The following is an 18,560-nucleotide window of genomic DNA, read 5'->3' on the forward strand; positions in this document are numbered from 1 at the left end:
GTTATTTTTCAGAAATCCAAAGCTTGTGGTAACTGAAAAGACCATCCGACTTGCTTGGCGTCATGCTAAGCAGAATAAAGAAAACTTGCCATGCTTTTTACTTGGTTCTCTCACAGTAGATGATGGTAATATACTTTGAAAAATTATTTTTATGAGTATAATAGATCTTATGTTTACTGTTTCAGTCAATTACTGTAATGTACTTTGGCTAATTTTCTTTACTGTATACCAACGTTATGAAGATGAGTAAAAGTTGACACTACTCATCATAGACTTTACAGTTTGGTCAGGTGGATAAATATATATGTAAGTCATTTTTTTTAAATGAAAGTTTTGTGTACTCTTAGTATGAACAAAATGCTTTCCTATAATCTAGGCTTGCTTGATTAATTTCACATTTCATAATTGGCGTGCTATATAATAACTGCAATTTTTGTTCTTCAGATGAAGAAAGTGTGACATTGACAATAGATCGTTTTGATCCTGGTCGAGAGGTACCTGAATGCTTAGAAAGAACCCCTACTGCTTCTCTTCCTGGGGACTTTGTGATCCCATGCAAAATTCATACTCAAGGACTTTGTTCAAGAGAAATAATAGTGCACAATGCAGATGACTTCAATTCAGCTTTTAAGGTGAAATTTGTTGATAATGTGATTATTCCGTATTCAACACAAGAATCAAACTATGTGTACTGTGTTATATTTTAATAAACCCATATTTAATAGGTATTCATTTAATTTCTGACTAAATGATGTTGACCTAAAATGCAATTAGGTATGGTTTCTGAGGACAGAAATCCTAGGTAGGTAATATGGGTAGCATTCCAGAAGAGGAAGCAACATGACCAAGATAGGAAAGTGCAAGATGTGCTCAGGGTAACATTGAGGGTGGAGATTTTTGCTGGATTTGTGGGCAGTCAGACTTGAGTATTAGTTTGTTTAGATCATAGAGAGCCTTGTCTGCCAGGCTACGGAATTTGAACTTTATCTAATGGGCCATGTTTTTCATTGAAAATTTCTGCAAAGAGGAAATACTGTTAAATCAGGGATGGTTAATGTGATAGGGAGGGCTGACTGAAGTCAGAATAGTTAGGCCATTGCAGTAGTCAGGTGTGTATTAGATGGGGGGTGTATTAGCCTATAGCAGAGTGGTGGCAGTGAGACCAGAAGGGGCACAGTCTGCATGAGCAACTACAGAGGAAGAACTAACTTGACAATTTGGAGAGGAATCGGAGAGGAATGGACCTTAGATTCGCTGAGACAGTCAAAGTTAATTTATGTCCATTTTTACCCACGTAATAAATATTTATTGAAAGCGACATTCTCCAGTAAGAGTTTAAAATGCTGCTGGGACATGTAGGTTGGAAATATGTGATGGAGCTTGGTATATAAATCTTTTTTGCTTTAACATAATTATTCATGTAACCTTTTGGTCACATGGAAGAAATAAGAGAATTGAAATGTTGCAAATCAGAAATTGTTTAATTTTGTTAATGTAAGATATATGAAACAAAACCTTCAGAGATAAGGACAAATTTCAAAGCTTTAAAATAATTGTATAATATTGATTCCTCAGGCTCTGCAGCATCATGTGTGTAGCAAAGATTCCTTGGATTGTGGTAAACTGCTTTCCCTAAGAGCTCATATCACTTCCAGGGAGAGTTTGGACACTGTGGATTTTGACTTGGATTGGGCAGCAGTAACTCTAGCAAATACCTTTAAATGCACACCTGTGAAGCCCATCCCCATTATTCCAACAGCTCTGGCAAGAAACTTGAGCAGTAATCTGAATATTTCTCAAGTTCAAGGTACCTATAAATATGGGTAAGTAAAAGACCTATTCATCCAAAATTTTAAATATTCATCACATTAGTATATTTTCATGTTATTCACATAATATGAAATAATTGTTTGGTCAGTTTACATGCCTGAGATCTGTGGCAGCTAGATAAATAACCGAGGAAGGTGAAAAAATTGTTAATTTTTGCTGAATATGGTTTTCTGATAATGAGCCTAATGGAGGCTGGAGAAGTATTTATAATATGCAGGGGTTTTAAAATAATTAATTAATTAATTAATTAATTTATTTATTGGCTGTGTTGGGTCTTCACTGCTGTGCACGGGCTTTCTCTAGTTGTGGTGAGCAGGGGCTACTCCTCGTTGCAGTACGTGGGCTTCTCATTGTGGCTCCTCGTTGCGGAGCATGGGCTCTAGGCACGCAGGCTTCAGTAGTTGTGGCACGTGGGCTCAGTAGTTGTGGCTTGCAGGCTCTAGAGCTCAGGCTTAGTAGTTGTGGTGCACGGGCTTAGTTGCTCTGCGGCATGTGGGATCTTCTCGGGCCAGAGCTCGAACCCGTGTCCCTTTCATTGGCGGGCAGATTCTTAACCACTGCGCCACCAGAGAAGCCCTATAATATGCAGTTTTACTTGTGAATAATGAGCACTGCAGATAATGGAGATTATTAAATTATAATGTATGATACTCTTGCTTACCAAATTGTCAACCACTTGAGGGTGGAGTTTCCTCACATAGCTGAAGCAGCATTCTCTCTAGCTTCCTATTAACACTCTTAGTTTCTTGGGAAATGTAAGCCAAATTGCTTGCTTTCTGATCCTCAGCAGGGCTGCTTCCCTGAATCCTCATCCACTTTCTTTATCCATTGTCTACTGAGCTAAGTCAGACAATGTAAGCACCAACTGCTTTAAAGTCTAAGCAATTCACTTCTGGCTTCCTTTCCCACTGACTCCACCCTAGTTCCTGTTACGTCTCTAGAGCTGGAAATGTTTGGCAAGGTAAACTCAACTTAAGGTCTTGTCTACCAAAAATGCCTCTTCAAAAGAGGATAAGAAAAAGGATTTTCTTTTCAGAGGGTCCCTGGAACAGCAAGAAAGTCCCCACATGCTGATCAGAGCACCTTTCTGGTTGGGGTGGCACAAAAGCAAAAGCGTTGCTATATTCCAAAATCATGGAATGGTCGACGGTGTTAGTGATTAAAAAGTGTTTGAATTAAATTGAACATTTAATTCTCTTGGAGTAATAAAATACTTCTCAATTGGTACATAGAAATTTGTGTTAAAATTAACCAAAAAATTTATTTTCCTTAGTACCTGTGTCATCTAGTGAAGCATGAATTTACCTTTCTTTGAATTATTCCTTTGTGACCCCTTGGCATGCCAGTAGTAACCCAGGATGTTCAATATTCTATCTAATCACCTATTCCTCTTGCCCCTTTCTACCTAGAATTATTTAATTTATGACGTTTGCCTTTTTCTTTGACCACATTCACTTGTTTACCCTAATATTTATTAGGATCCATTGTGGAATAGTATTGTGTTATACACTGGCATTAAATAGATTAAAAAACCATACTTACTGTCCACTAAGTATATTATCATGTAAACACGATGTGGATAAACGTAATAGGGTTTTATATATAGTGCAGGGAAAGCAGGAAGGTGTGTCCAAATTGTCTGGGAAAATCATGGAAAGCCTAAGCTGGTTTATCAGGTTGTCAAGGCAGAAGAGCTCTCAAAGCAGGTGTAAGTGTCATTGTTGATACATAAATCTCGTGCCAACTCAGGCTTAATCATCTTGTCACATGGCTTGATAAATTCATCATCTTTGTGTTTTAGGGTGATTATAGCAATAAAATGTATACCCAGTGATACTATTAAGACTTTATATCACAAATGGCATTGTTTTTACTTTTGTGTTTTAAAGCCATAACAGTAAACTCTTGACAGTTGTACTGTACTTATCATATTCTTAAAACTTATTGTCAGTAATAAGCATATTATATTAACGAAGTATAAATGTAGTATAATGTCCTTTTAGGGAAAAGTGAGCTTTGGGGTTCTATCATGATGGTTGCAAAATTCTTTGATAGCAGTTGGAGGAGTATAGTACATGGCAGATTGAATATCCCTCACCTACTTCAGCCTCCTTCAGTGAGAAGTCACATCTGTTGCAATCTTGTCAAGTCACCTGCATGCTTGAATACTTCCAGCAACAGGAAATTCATTTCTCCCAGGGAAACCTATTTGGTTCTGAAATTGTTAGCCTTGATTTTAATACTTTTGATTAAAAAAATTGATACTTTTAGAGCAAACTTTTTCAAAAGGTATGTAATCTTCAATGACCATTTTAATACATAGAAATTTTAAGATATTAAATCTCTTCCATGTCATCCTCATAATTACTAGAATCTTTTTCTACACTTTGAACTGTTTTCTTTGTATGCATGTGTATGTAAGAGAAATTATTCATTTGAATCCTCTCCTCTGCCTAAAATATACTTCTTCAGCACTCAGATTATCTCTTTTAGGTAAAAGTGCATATTTCCAATTGTTTTTACATGAATGTCTTCTGTTTAGATATCTTACCATGGATGAGACACGCAAATTGTTACTTTTGCTGGAATCTGATCCCAAGGTTTATTCTCTCCCATTAGTGGGAATGTAAGTATTGCATTACTTATGAAAACCTTTTCAGCCATATATGTATTCAAATGTATATTATAAGCATGTGAATCATTTGTACTATGAATATGTCATTAATACTTGCATCACCTTATAAAACCATAAATGCCAATGATGCTTAAGCTTTCTTATTTTAACAGCTGAATCAGTTAAAACAAGATTTTTGTCCAATCTTAGGAGGAATTCCAGTATATAAAACAAAGCTGAATTCTTCTGGTTGAAGTTGAAGCCTTAGAGCCCTGTTTCTTTAACCTTATTCACTACCCCTGTCCTTAAGGCACCTTGAAGAACTCAGGACTCAGGATAACACTGTTTAAAATTCACTGCCAGGCAATTTTGCAGAAATTCTCTTTAGTGTTTATGGCGATCTCTTTTCGAGTTGGTGGTTAATGACATTTAGATAGATTATTCAGTCAGAAATTTATATTAATTCGGTATTTATTGAGTGCTTACCCTATACATAGTATTATGTTTCATACTGTGTTGGGATTTAAAGCTCCTCAAGGAATTAATAATTAAAGGTGAGGCGATAAAATATTCAAATATTCCCACATAGAAAGATAAATAGTAGAAAGTATATGATTTACTATGAAATAAACAATTTAGACAGTGAGCACTATTACTGTTTGCAAGAGAGATGATAGGGGACGTTTTCTTAGAGAAGGCAAACTTGAGCTGGACCTTTAAGTGTGTAGATAATAGAAGGGAGGATTGACTGGGAAGGGAACCCATATGTGGGAACAGTATGCACAGACTTAAAAAATGAGAGTACAGAAATGTTCTGTGGACCATGAAATCTCCTTACAGTCTTTTTGCTCTGGTCCTGGTAGTGGCTGTGTGTTATTGCTGCTAAGTGAATATCTATTAAGAGTTTTCTGAGACTTCCCTGGTGGTCCAGTGGGTAAGACTCTGTGCTCCCAATGCAGGGGGCCGGGGTTCAATCCCTGGTCGGGAAGCTAGATTCTGCATGCATGCCACAACTAAGAGTTTGCATGCTGCAACTAAGAGCCAGTGCAGCCAAAATAAATAAATAAATAAATACTTAAAAAAATAATAAAAAAATTTTTTTTAAAAAGAGTTTTCTGTTTTTCAGCCTACCTGTATAATTATAGAGTTAAATCCTCTCAATAACTCTATGGTTTTAGGCTGCTAACTTCTTTCTCCCCTAATTCAGCCTATTCTTTCTAGTGCAGACTAATTGATTCTAATTGATTTCTGCTTTCACCTCTATTGTTAACCATTTTCTTTCCCACAGTTTTACCATCATTTCAGTGGAAGAGGACAGAAAGTGGTGCTCTGTCTCTGAATCTGTCTATGGTTATAGGTATATCTATAGTCTCCCTCTTAATTATCAGCATGGTTTAATGTTCATAGATTGCTTATTTATGAGCCCTTTAATCTGTTCCCAGTGAATGCCAAGAATTTCTGCCACATTACCTTGAGAAGAACATAATCTAAAGAATGTTAAGTACTAATTTGTAAAATGACTATAGTTTTTAATTTCTATTTTTTGTTTTAGCTGGCTGTCTGGAATTATACATATCTATAGTCCTCAGGTGTGGGCTTGCTGCTTGCGATACATGTTCAGTTCTTCTATTCAAGAAAGGTAAGTGATATTTTTTTCTGTAGGGTTTTATTTTGATCTTTACCTTCATTCATGATTTACTGGTGTTATTTAAAGTTCATGCAATGCCTTAACCTTTTATAATACTTAGAAACCAGAAGAACAGGCACACTAAGGAAGTCAAGCATTATATTAAATGGGAATAAAACCAGACAAAAAAGGTGACATTGTGCTATACTTGGAAATATGAAGGAATTCCCTTGCCTAATGACAGTACTGTAACACAAAAGACATACTTTTTATGAGTGGAAAAAAACCCCTAGGGATCATCTACTCTAGCATCCTATTTTATAAAGAAGAGATTAATTTTCATTGAAGGGACTGAAAATGAGTTTGAATTTGTTTCAAGTGTTTTATTGTTACCCTGTGCTACTGATAGTACCTTAAGAAACATTTGAGATGAAGTTTAATGTTCTTGGAACTAAAGCACAAACATTGGAACTAATAGGGAAACTTTATTTCTAACCTCAACTCCTCATTTAATTTTGTTATTTTGTACATGATACCATTATTTGCCTCTTACTTTCTTCATCTATTAAATGAAAATTCCAGAGTCTGTTTCTGTCTGCTTTGGTGGCTATAATACACTTTTTAAAAAAAACTTTAATGAAAAGGCAGTATAAGTACATGGCAAAAAATCAGACATATATAAAGATACATAATAAAAATGTCTCTTCCACCCCATTTCCCCAGACCCTATCCCCAGAGACAATCACTGTTAAAGGAGTATCTTGTGCTTCCTTCTTGAAATACCAGTGCATAAACAAATAACACCCTTCCCTGGTCTGTAAAAGTTAAATCACAAATGGAATCAAACTGTTCTACCTTTTCTCTGTTGCTTTTTTCTTTATATCATTATACCTTGGAAATCATTACTAAATCTTTGCACATGCAGATTTAATACACATATTTTACAACTGAATAGTAAATAATATATACTATATTTTAAAAACTCCTTTTGCTTGCGGACAACTTTGTGTATACATCTTTGTTGTATATATTAGTATATTTGTGGAATAAATTCCTAAAAGTGGTTTTTCTGGGTCAAATAGTAAATAGTTTTAAATTTTGGTAGATACTGCCAATTTGTGCTTCAAAGACTATCAGTTTATAATCTTTCCAACAGTGTTTGAGAGTGCCTGTTTTCTCCATCCCCTCACTAACACTGTGGAACAAGTATTTGTTGAGCACCTACTATGTACCAAGCACTATTCATGATATTGGCAATAAACAGTAAACAAAATAAAGACCCTGCAGAGATAGGCAGTAAACAGAAAAAATAAGTAAAATAAAGAGTATTTTACAAGGTGATGAGTGCTGTGGAGAAAAATAAGCAGGGGAGGTGGATGTTGTGTCTATGGTAGTAGCAGGTACGGTTGCAGTTTTAAATAGGGCAGTCAGGCAGGCAAAGACTTGAGATGGGGGAATAAGCCATGTGGCTGTCTGGGGCAGTATCACAGGATGATGGGTACAGTGCTGTGGGTGAAAGATCACCTTGCATCTTCAAGGAATAGCAAGGAAGTAACATGGCTGGAGAGGAGTGAGGGAAGGGAAAAACAAGACCTCAGAGAGGTAACTGGAAGGCCATTATTAGACTTTTTTTTTTTTTTTTAATTTTTGGCTGCGTTGGGTCTTTGTTGGGGCGTGTGGGCTTTCTCTAGTTGTGGGGAGCCGGGGCTACTCTTCATTGCAGTGCGCAGGCTTCTCATTGCAGTGGCTTCTCTTGTTGCAGAGCACGGGCTCTAGGTGCGGAGGCTTCAGTAGTTGTGGGGTGTGAGCTCAGTAGTTGTGGCTCGCAGGCTCTAGAGTGCAGGCTCAGTAATTGTGGCGCACAGGCTTAGTTGCTCCATGGCATGTGGGATCTCCCCGGACCAGGGATCGAACCCGTGCCCCCTGCACTGGCAGGCAGATCCTTAACCACTGCGCCACCAGGGATGCCCCCATTATTAGGCTTTTGATCTTTGCAAATCTGATGTTTTATAATCTCATCTTCTGGGAGCCTCCTAATCATGTCTCTTGCCATTACTCTATTGGGTTGTGTATCTTTTTCACATTGCTTTGTAAGAGCTCTCTTTTTCTTTTTCACTCTCTGTATATATACATTTATATAATATGTAAAGTATACAGAGAAGTATATATTTCTTAAAATATGTGTGTTGTATGCTGCAAAGATTTTATATATGTGTATATAAATATGTTATAAAAATGTGCGTGTGTACATACGTATATGTATTTGTATTGGTATAGATATGTGGCAAAAATTTATTTCCCCCAGATTGTCATTTCATTTCATTTTGGTTAATATTTTTTCCTAGGCTTTTTTTAAAGTCCGATTTATCCATTTTTTTTTCTATTTTGCTTAGAAAGGGTTTTTATTGAAATGAAAATCTCTTGTTTTTTCTCCAGAAGCTACAGTTCTACTTTTTACATTTTATTTTAATTATATAATATAGTTAGTTTTATTTTCAATAAAAGAGAAATTAATTATTCATTTTAGCATATTAGTAATATTAAGTTTTATTATCAGTGACTGGTCTTGCTTTAATTATTTATTGATAGTAAATGCTTGGTGAAGTTAGTTTTGAAGCTCTCTCTGTTAATATGAAGCGTTAGGGAATTTCTTTGATACCTGGACTCTTTAATTACTGCCAGCCTTTAACCAGGGAGGCATCAGCACTGCTTAGCATAGCTTAGGTTAGTACTTCACAGCATTCTGATCAGTGGTCTTGTCTGACCCTAGAGAGAGGAATTGAGCAGAATAGGCATTCTGCCTCCTAAACCCTCACTACTTTGTTTTGTTAATAGTGTAATATATCCCCAAATTATCCTTCATTCAACATTTTACAAAGTAGAGACAACTACTAAAAGTATTTTTAAATAGTGGGTTTTGGTGTGTATTTTAAGGACTCTTGATTACATTACAGATATTTGTTCAGTCATGTAGTGAATAATAAAGTGACTGTTCATTTTATCAGTGTTTATAGTAGTGAAATATTGTGAATAAAATATACACTTTTAGAAGTCTAGGTGAATCAATAATAGCACATCTATAAATTGTAATACTGGATAGTCACTAAAAAAGAATAAGGAGGTCTAAGGTATAATATAGAATAGTGACATGGAAAGAAATCCAAGATTGTCAAATAATAAATAGCAAATACAATTAAGGAAACAATCCCATTTACCATTGCAACAAAAAGAATAAGATACCTAGGGATAAACCTACCTAAGGAGGTAAAAAACCTGTACTCAGAAAACTGTAAGATACTGATGAAAGAAATCAAAGATAAAACAGATGGAGAGATATATACCATGTTCTTGGACTGGAAGAATCAATATTGTGAAGATGACTATACTACCCACAGCAATCTACAGATTCAGTACAATCCCTATCAAATTACCAATGGCATTTTTCACAGAATTAGAACAAAAAAATTGTACAATTGATATGGAAACACAAAAGACCCCGAATAGCAAAGGCAATCTTGAGAAAGAAAAACAGCTGGAGAAATCAGGTTCCCTGACTTCAGACTATACTACAAAGCTACAGTAATCAAGACAGTATGGTAGTGGCACAAAAACAGAAATATAGATCAATGGAACAGGATAGAAAGCCCAGAGATAAACCCATGCACCTATGGTCACCTAATCTATGACAAAGAAGGCAAGAATATATAATGGAGAAAAGACAGTCTTTTCAGTAAGTTGTGCTGGGAAAACTGGACAGCTACATGTAAAGGAGTGAAATTAGAACACTCCCTAACACCATACACAAAAACAAACTCAAAATGGATTAAAGACCTAAGTGTAAGGATGGACACTATTAAACTGTTAGAGGAAAAAACATAAGCAAAACACTCCTTGACATAAATCACAGCAAGAGCTTTTTTGACCCACCTCCTAGAGTGATGAAAATAAAAACAAAAATAAACAAATGGGACCTAATAAAACTTTAAAGCTTTTGCACAGCAAAGGAAACCATAAACAAGACCAAAAGACAACCCTCAGAATGGGAGAAAATATTTGCAAATGAAGCAACTGACCAGGGATTAATCTCCAAAATATACAAACAGTTCATGCAGCTCAATAACAAAAAAACCCAAACAATCAGAAAATGGGCAGAAGACCTAAATAGACATCTCTCCAAAGAAGACATACAGATGGCCAAGAGGCACATGAAAAGATGCTCAACATCACTAATTATTAGAGAAATGCAAATCACAACTACCATGAGGTATCACCTCACACCAGTCAGAATGGCCATCATCAAAAAATCTACAAACAATAAATGCCGGAGACGGTGTGGAGAAAAGGGAACCCTCCTACACTATTGGTGGGAATGTAAATTGGTACAGCCACTATGGAGAACAGTATGGAGGTTCCTTAAAAAACTAAAAATAGAACTACCATATGACCCAGCAATCCCACTTCTGGGCATATACCTGAAGAAGGTCATAATTCAAAAAGATACATGCACCCCAGTGTTCATTGCAGCAGTATTTACAATAGCCAGGACATGGAAGCAACCTAAATGTCCATCGACAGATGAATGGATAAAGAAGATGGGGTACATATATACAGTGGACTATTACTCAGCCATAAAAAGGAACGAAGTAGTGCCATTTGCAGAGATGTGGATGGACCTGGAAACTGTCATACAGAGTGAAGTTAAGTCAGAAAGAGAAAAACAAATATTGTATAATATCGCTTATATGTGGAATCTAGAAAAATGGTACAGATGAACTTATTCGCAAAGCAGAAATAGAGACACAGTTGTAGAGAACAAACTTAAAGATACCAAGGGGGGAAGGAGAGGGTGGGATGAATTGGAGATTGGGATTGACATGTATACACTACTATGTATAAAATAGATAACTAATGAGAACCTACTGTAGAGCACAGGGAATTCTACTCAGTGCTCTGTGTTGACCTAAATGGGTAGGAAATCTAAAAAAGGGGATATACGTATATGTATAACTGATTCACTCTGCTGTACAGCAGAAACTAACACAATATTGTAAAGCAACTATACTCCAATAAAAAATAATTAAAAAAAAAACTATATCACAGACCTATTGAATATGTGGTTTAGAAATATACCAGTAATCACGTTGTGTGCTTTTAATTAAATGTTATTTCTCTTTTCCCTCAAAAAAAAAAAAAAGGAACAAATGCAAATAGTGTGTATAGTACCTTGTTTTTGTTAAATGGTATAAAATGTTTGCATATGCCTAGGGGAAAATTCTGTAAGTAAATACAGTAAACTGGAGAGTGGAGTGGGATGGTTTTCTATTTTATACATTCCTGTTTTTGTTTGAAGTATTTACAAGGAATATGTATTCCATAATAAATGTATTTTAAAAATTAAAAATTAGTAACATTAAAAAGTAAGCATAGGGAATTCCCTGGTAGTCCAGTGGTTAGGCTCCACGCTTCCATTAAAGGGAGCATGGGTTTGATCCCTGGTCAGGGAAAAGTAAGCATAAACTTGCCTCTCAGTTTGCTTCCAAAAATTGGACTGTTTAGTTAGTCTATTAACTAGATTGAGAGACTCACATAGAATTCTTTGACTGTACTCTTGTTATTCTCAGTAAATTTTAATTAAATGGCATTTTTTTAATCCAGGGTTTTTTCAGAATCTGGAAATTTCATTATAGTTCTCTATTCTGTGACACATAAGGATCCTGAGTTTTATGAATGCCTCCCTTGTGATGGCAGGTTATCTGACCTTCGCTTCCAGCTACTAACTAGTAAGGAAACATTACATCTTTTCAAAGTAAGTGATTTGATTACCTAGCACACTTATGACTATTCAGGGTTGTACTCAAATTATTAGGCTTTATTTATAATCAATCTTACTGAATATTAACTTTATTCATTTATGGTTAATTTTGTTTTGTAAATTTTAGGCCATACCTCCAGAACCAAATTCTAATGCAGGATCAAATGTTATCTACAGAGTAACTTTCTCATGTTTTCCTAAAACCTTTGAGGACTATATCAAGAATTTAATGTATATGTTGTATCATTTTATGATATTGAGAGTTAATTTGTGATCTTAGTGTTTTCTTTGTCCTGACTGTTAATTTTTAAATGTATGGGTATAACAAATGGTTTCTCATACTTAAAAGTCAATGTCTATAATATATAACCCTAGGAATCAGAATAGATTAATATGACTGGCAAAAAAATTCGTTCGGGTTTTTCTGTAAGATCTTATGGAAAAACCTGAAAGAACTTTTTGGCCAACCCAGTACATTTAGGTGATGGTCACAGAAAAAGTAGATCTTTGAAACCGTAAGTGTCATTATGTAAAAACATTCTAAGGCCAAAAATAAATAATAATTCTGCTTTTTTTTACAAAAATATTGACTATCTCGGGCTTCCCTGGTCGCTCATTGGTTAAGAATCCACCTGCCAATGCAGGGGACACGGGTTCAAGCCCTGGTCCCAGAATATCGCACATGCTGCGGAGCAACTAAGCCCGTGCGCGACAACTACTGAGCCTGTGCTCTAGACACAGTGAGCCACAACTACTGAGCCCATGTGCCGCATCTACTGAAGCCCACGTGCCTAGAGCCCATGCTCCGCAGCAAGAGAAGCCATCGCAGTGAGAAGCCTGTGCACTGCAACAAGGAGTAGCCCCCGCTTGCTGCAACTAGAGAAAGCCCACGTGCAGCAACGAAGACCCAACGCAGCCAAAAATAAATAAATTAATTAAAAAAATTTTTTTACTATCCCTAAATAACCATGTGTTACCACTCAGATCTTATTTTGTGCCTTTAATTTCATTTATAGGTTGTATTGATTCATGAATCAAGTTTTTGTATTTTAATTATACACATAATCATCTTAAATGAGGTCTATTTCCATTTTAGAGACATATATCGTTCACTCATTTTATTCTTCAGATTGTATGCTCAGTTTAAAGTTACTTTTTTTTTTTTTTTTTTTTGCGGTATGTGGGCCTCTCACTGTTGTGGCCTCTCCTGTTGCAGAGCACAGGCTCCGGACACGCAGGCTCAGCGGCCATGGCTCACAGGCCTAGCTGCTCTGTGGCATGTGGGATCTTCCCGTACTGGGGCACGAACCCGTGTCCCCTGCATCGGCAGGCGGACTCTCAACCACTGCACCACCAGGGAAGCCCTAAAGTTACTATTTTAACTGAATCCCTGGTTATTGAGTAAGTTACATAGTAAAGGTAATTAGGTTTTTACTTTCATTTATGTAGTAGAGAGACGGATAGTTTTTTAAAAAGGTTGCATAAAAATAGAACCATATGATTCAGCAATTCCACTTCTGGGTATTTATCCAAAGGAAACAAGAACACTAATTCAAAAAGATATGTGTACCACCATGTTAATTTCAGCACTATTTACAATAGCCAAGATATTAAAGCAACCTAAGTGTCCATGGTTGGGTGAATGGATAAAGAAAATGTAATTTATCTTATATTATATTACATTATATCATATTATATTAATATAATGGGAAAATATTCAGCTGTAAAAAATGGAAGGAAATGCTGCCATTTGTGACAACGTAGATGGACCTTGAGGGCATTGTGCTAAGTGAAATAGATAAAACAGAGAAAGGCAAATACCGTATGTCACTTATATGTGCAATATTTAAACAACAACAACAAAACATTTCATTGAACTCACAGACACAGAGAACAGATTGGTGGTTTGCAAGAGGTGGGGGGGGTGTTGAGGGTGGCCGAAATAGCCAAAGGTGGTCAAAAGGTACAAACTTCCAGTTATAAAGTAAATAAGTAATGGGGATGTAATATACAGCATGGTGAGTATAGTTAATAATACTATATTGTATTTTGAAAGTTCTTCTTTTTTAATTTATTTATTTTATTTACTTTTTGGATGCGTTGGGTATTCGTTGCTATGCGCAGGCTCTCTAGTTGCGGCAAGCGGGGGCCACTCCTCGTTGCGGTGTGCAGGCCTCTCATTGTGGTGGCCTCTCCCATTGCAGAGCTCAGGCTCCAGGCGCACAGGCTCCAGCAGCTGTGGCACACGGTCCCAGAAGCTGTGGCTCACGGGCTTCAGAGCACAGTAGCTTCAGTAGCTATGGCGCATGGGCCCAGTTGCTCCGCAGCATGTGGGATACCCCCGGGACCAGGGGTCGAACCCGTGTCCCCTGCATTGGCAGACAGATTCCCAACTACTGTGCCACCAGGGAAGTCCTTGAAAGTTCTTATAAGAAAAAATTTATCATTCTGCATGGTGATGGATGGTTAACTAGATTTATTGTAGGGTGTGTTTCACAGTATATTCAAATATTGAATCATTATGTTCACCTGAAAGTATTATGTCATATGTCAATTATATCTCAGTTGAAAGAATGATTTTTTTAAAAAAGATTATAGTTACAGAAATCAGAAGTCGCCTTTCCCCCAGTGTTTCAGAGCTACTTGTCATCTAAATAGAATTATCTGGTGTTTATGTAAGTCACATCTCAAAGTATGACCTACTTTATTTCAGAATGTTGAACCTTCTGACAAAAACCCAGTCTATTTTGAACTGAGTGCTGAAGGCCAGAATGCAGAAAGAGAGTTTTTTAACAAAGTTTCCAAGAATCTTTCAATTAAGAGGTAAAAGATATTTTATTATCATGTGTACTTTTAAAATTAATTTTATTAGTTTTTTGGTGAGTAATTAAAGTAACTCCCTAATTATTTCTGAGGAAACTATGTGTAAATCTTATACCATAGGTATCCTTGCTTTAAATGCATTCCTTCATACTCAGAAGTTGGATGATAATTTTAATGAAGTGACAACTCTAATATGGTTCTCATTTGAGTTGATTTATTACATAGGGGAACAAAAGTATTTGTCAAGACATTATCTTGTTTAAGAAGAAGCATCCTGTTTTTGTTTAGTTTGCCTTCTGTTCTTCCCTTCCTTGTAGTATTAAACCTAGGCCTATCAGATAAACTACTATAAAAAATAACTCCTCTACCTAAAAAAGAAAACTTTTAAAGCAAATGCACTTGGAGAATATTAAATAATGGTTGTGAATTTTTGAGTCCATATATACCTTTTATGGTAAAGTAGATATTCCCTTTGTATTAGGGTTCTCCAGAGAAACAGAAGCGACAGGATATATATACATAGAGAGAGATGTGTTTTAAGAAATTGATTTGTGCAGCTGGGGAGGCTTGTCAGGGCCAAAATCTGCAGGGTAGGCTGGCAGCCTGAGAAAAGTTGCAGTTAGAGTCCAAAGGTGGTCAGCTGGCAGAATTCCCTCCTCTTGGGGAGGTCAGTCTTTGTTCTATTAAGGCATTCAGCTGATTGGATGAGACCCACCCACATTATGGAGGATTATATATGCTTTACTCAGAGTCTACCGATTTAAATGTTAATCTCATCTTAAAAACACCTTCACAGAAACATCTAGAATAATGTATGACCAAAAATCTGGCTACTGTGGCCTAGCCAAGTTGACACATAAAATTAACCCTTTATATCCCTATTCCAGCTTTCTCATTTATTTTACTATGTGCCTGATAATGTGCTAAGAGCTGGGGATATAGTGGTATTAAAAACAGATGCAGACACTATCCCTTTCCTCATGGAATTTATAGTTCAGTAATGGAGTGTTGAACTCTCTGTATTATTTGAGAGGTCCATTAATTTAAGTTAATATTTACCAAGTATTTAATAACCTCATTTAAAAGTTACTTTGGAATGCTGGTTTATTCTTTGAGTCTGTAGCTCAGAAACTATTGTTATTTTTAACATGCACTTAAAACTGATTTGTCCTTTTCTCAACTTTTTGATTATAACCTTAACCTATCTTTGGGCCTCTTTAATACTATCTGTTTAGTATCTTGCATGAGAAACAAGCAGATATAACGTTCATTATAGATTATTGCAATTATTGAGAAAATAGCTTCACCTTTTTTTTTTTTGGCCGCGCCACCTGGCACGCGAGATCTTAATTCCCCGCACAGCGATCAGACCCGTGCCCTCTGCATTGGGAGTACTGACTCTTAACCACTGGACCACCAGGGAAGTCCCTAGCTTGACTTTTTTTTTTTTTTTTTTTTTGCGGTAAGCGGGCCTCTCACTGCTGTGACCTCTCCCGTTGCGGAGCACAGGCTCCGGACGCGCAGGCTCAGTGGCCATGGCTCACGGGCCCAGCCGCTCCACAGCATGTGGGATCCTCCCGGACCGGGGCACGAACCCGTGTCCCCTGCGTCAGCAGGTGGACTCTTAACCACTGCGCCACCAGGGAAGCCCTTGACCTTTTTTTAATAGCATTCATTCATCTGTCCTTAACACTTGATTCTGTAGGTGGAAGTTAACTATGATACAGTTTTAAAATAAATGCCAGCTATGCCAACTATTTATAGAGGCTACATAACATAATAGTTGTGAGTTCCGGTTATGGTGTAAGACATATATTTGTTCAAGTCTTGGTTGTAAACATCACTATCCCATCTGTAAAATGGGAATTATGACTTTATTCATATTGGTTTCCTATTGCTATTCTAACAAAGTACCACAAACTTAAGTGACTTCAAACAATACAAAGTTATTATCTTCTAGTTCTGGGGGTCAGGAGTCCAAAATGGATCTTTGGGGCTAAAATCAAAGTGATGGTAGGGCTGCATTCCTTTTGGAAGCTTTAGTGGTGAATCCATATTCCTTTTTCCAGCTTCTAGAGGCCACCTGCATTCCTTGTCTTACTCCATCTTCAAAGCTAGCAGCATAAGCATCTTCAAATCTCTCTCTGACTTCTGTCCTCCTCATATCTCCTTCTCTGCCTGACCATCTTGCCTCCATCTTATAAGGACCATTGTGATTACATTGAGCCTCCACATCTCAAGATACTTAATCAATCACATCTGCAAACTCCCTTTTTCCTTTTACACTAACATATTCACAGGTTCTGGGGATTAGAAAGATGTCTGAGGTATACTCTATCTTTGGGCATTTTAAGTTATTTTTATTTTTATTTTTTTTAAGAAGATGTTGAGGGTAGGAGTCAATTTATTTATTTATTTTCGCTGTGTTGGGTCTTCGTTTCTGTGCGAGGGCTTTCTCTAGTTGTGGCAAGCGGGGGCCACTCTTCATCGTGGTGCGTGGGCCTCTCACTATCGCGGCCTCTCTAGGTGAGATAAATCTCACGCCACCTGGCACGCGAGATCTTAATTCCCCGAACAGCAATCAGACCCGTGCCCCCTGCATTGGGAGCACTGAGTCTTAACCACTGGACCACCAGGGAAGTCCCTAGCTTGACCTTTTTTTTTTTTTTGCAGTACGCGGGCCTCTCATTGTTGTGGCCTCCCGTTGTGGAGCACAGGCTCCGGACGCGCAGGCTCAGTGGCCGTGGCTCACGGGCCCAGCCGCTCCGTGGCATGTGGGATCCTCCTGGACCGGGGCTCGAACCTGTGTCCGCTGCATTAGCAGGCAGATTCTCAACCAGTGCGCCACCAGGGAAGCCCTTAAGTTATTTTTGAAACAGGTTAGATCAGCAGAAAACTATATTGTTATAGACTTGCAGGACCACCTTCGTTGTCTTAAGTTTTAAGGTTTTATTCAAGATTTTATTGAATGTTTATGGAAGAAAAAGCCAAATTAAGGGGACACTTGCAATTTCTTTAACATTGTTGAAAAACCGTGTCTATTTTCTTTTTTTAAATTTATTTATTTACTTATTTATGTTTGGCTGCATTGGGTCTTCATTGCTGTGCATGGGCTTTCTCTGGTTGCAGTGAGTGGGGGGTACTCTTCATTGCGGTGGCTTCTGTTGTGGCCGAGCACGGGCTCTAGAACGCAGGCTTTGTAGTTGTGGTACACAGGCTTAGCTGCTCCGCGGCATGTGGGATCTTCTGGGACCAGGGCTCGAACCCGTGTCCCCTGAATTGGCAGGCGGATTCTTAACAACTGCACCACCAGGGAAGTCCGGCCGTGTCTATTTTCAACTCTGACCAAACCTTTGATAAGGATCAGTTATTTTTAGCTTCTAATTTTAATAAAATGTTTATCTCACCCAGATAACTGGTATTAAAATTATACAACATTAAGGGGTTTTTTTGTCTTAGGTGCTAAAAAAGCTCAGAAATTGATATATTTTGGTTTTTGTTTTTTGTGTTTTTTTGGCTGTGCCACGTAGCATGTGGGATCTTAGTTCCCTGACCAGGGATTGAACCTGCACCCCCTATAGTGGAAGCGCAGAGTCTTAACCACTGGATGGCCAGGGAAGTCCCTCAGAAATGGATCTTATTGCTCAGCGTTGGGAAATTTTATATGTGTGTATCTATGTGTATATTTGTATATGTATATCATAAGTAAGTATGTAGCAAATATCAATTCCTTGCCACAAACTCAGGTGTACCAAAAATGTAACTTTTTGTTTTTATTCTTTTCTCTTTTTTTTGGTGCAGCATGTGGGATCTTAGTTCCCCAACCAGGGATCGAGCCCGATTCCCCTGCATTG

At 37.3% G+C, this 18,560-nt stretch overlaps 1 protein-coding gene across 4 annotated transcripts in view; it reads left to right on the top strand.

Annotated features, from left to right (window-relative positions):
• The window catches only part of STIL (STIL centriolar assembly protein), a 64,871-nt gene that overhangs the window by 18,644 nt on the left and 27,667 nt on the right, over positions 1-18,560 (top strand). For all 4 annotated transcript variants that reach the window (XM_081223887.1, XM_081223888.1, XM_081223889.1 and 1 more), the window contains 7 exons: positions 13-125; positions 445-632; positions 1,576-1,823; positions 4,373-4,456; positions 5,997-6,083; positions 11,727-11,877; positions 14,597-14,706. In XM_081223887.1, the coding sequence (XP_081080013.1) occupies positions 13-125; positions 445-632; positions 1,576-1,823; positions 4,373-4,456; positions 5,997-6,083; positions 11,727-11,877; positions 14,597-14,706 (981 nt within the window). The remainder of the gene's footprint in view (positions 1-12; positions 126-444; positions 633-1,575; positions 1,824-4,372; positions 4,457-5,996; positions 6,084-11,726; positions 11,878-14,596; positions 14,707-18,560) is intronic.

The sequence above is a fragment of the Mesoplodon bidens genome (genome assembly GCF_964165515.1).
Source record: "Mesoplodon bidens genome assembly, chromosome: 2".
Lineage (NCBI taxonomy): Eukaryota > Metazoa > Chordata > Mammalia > Artiodactyla > Ziphiidae > Mesoplodon > Mesoplodon bidens.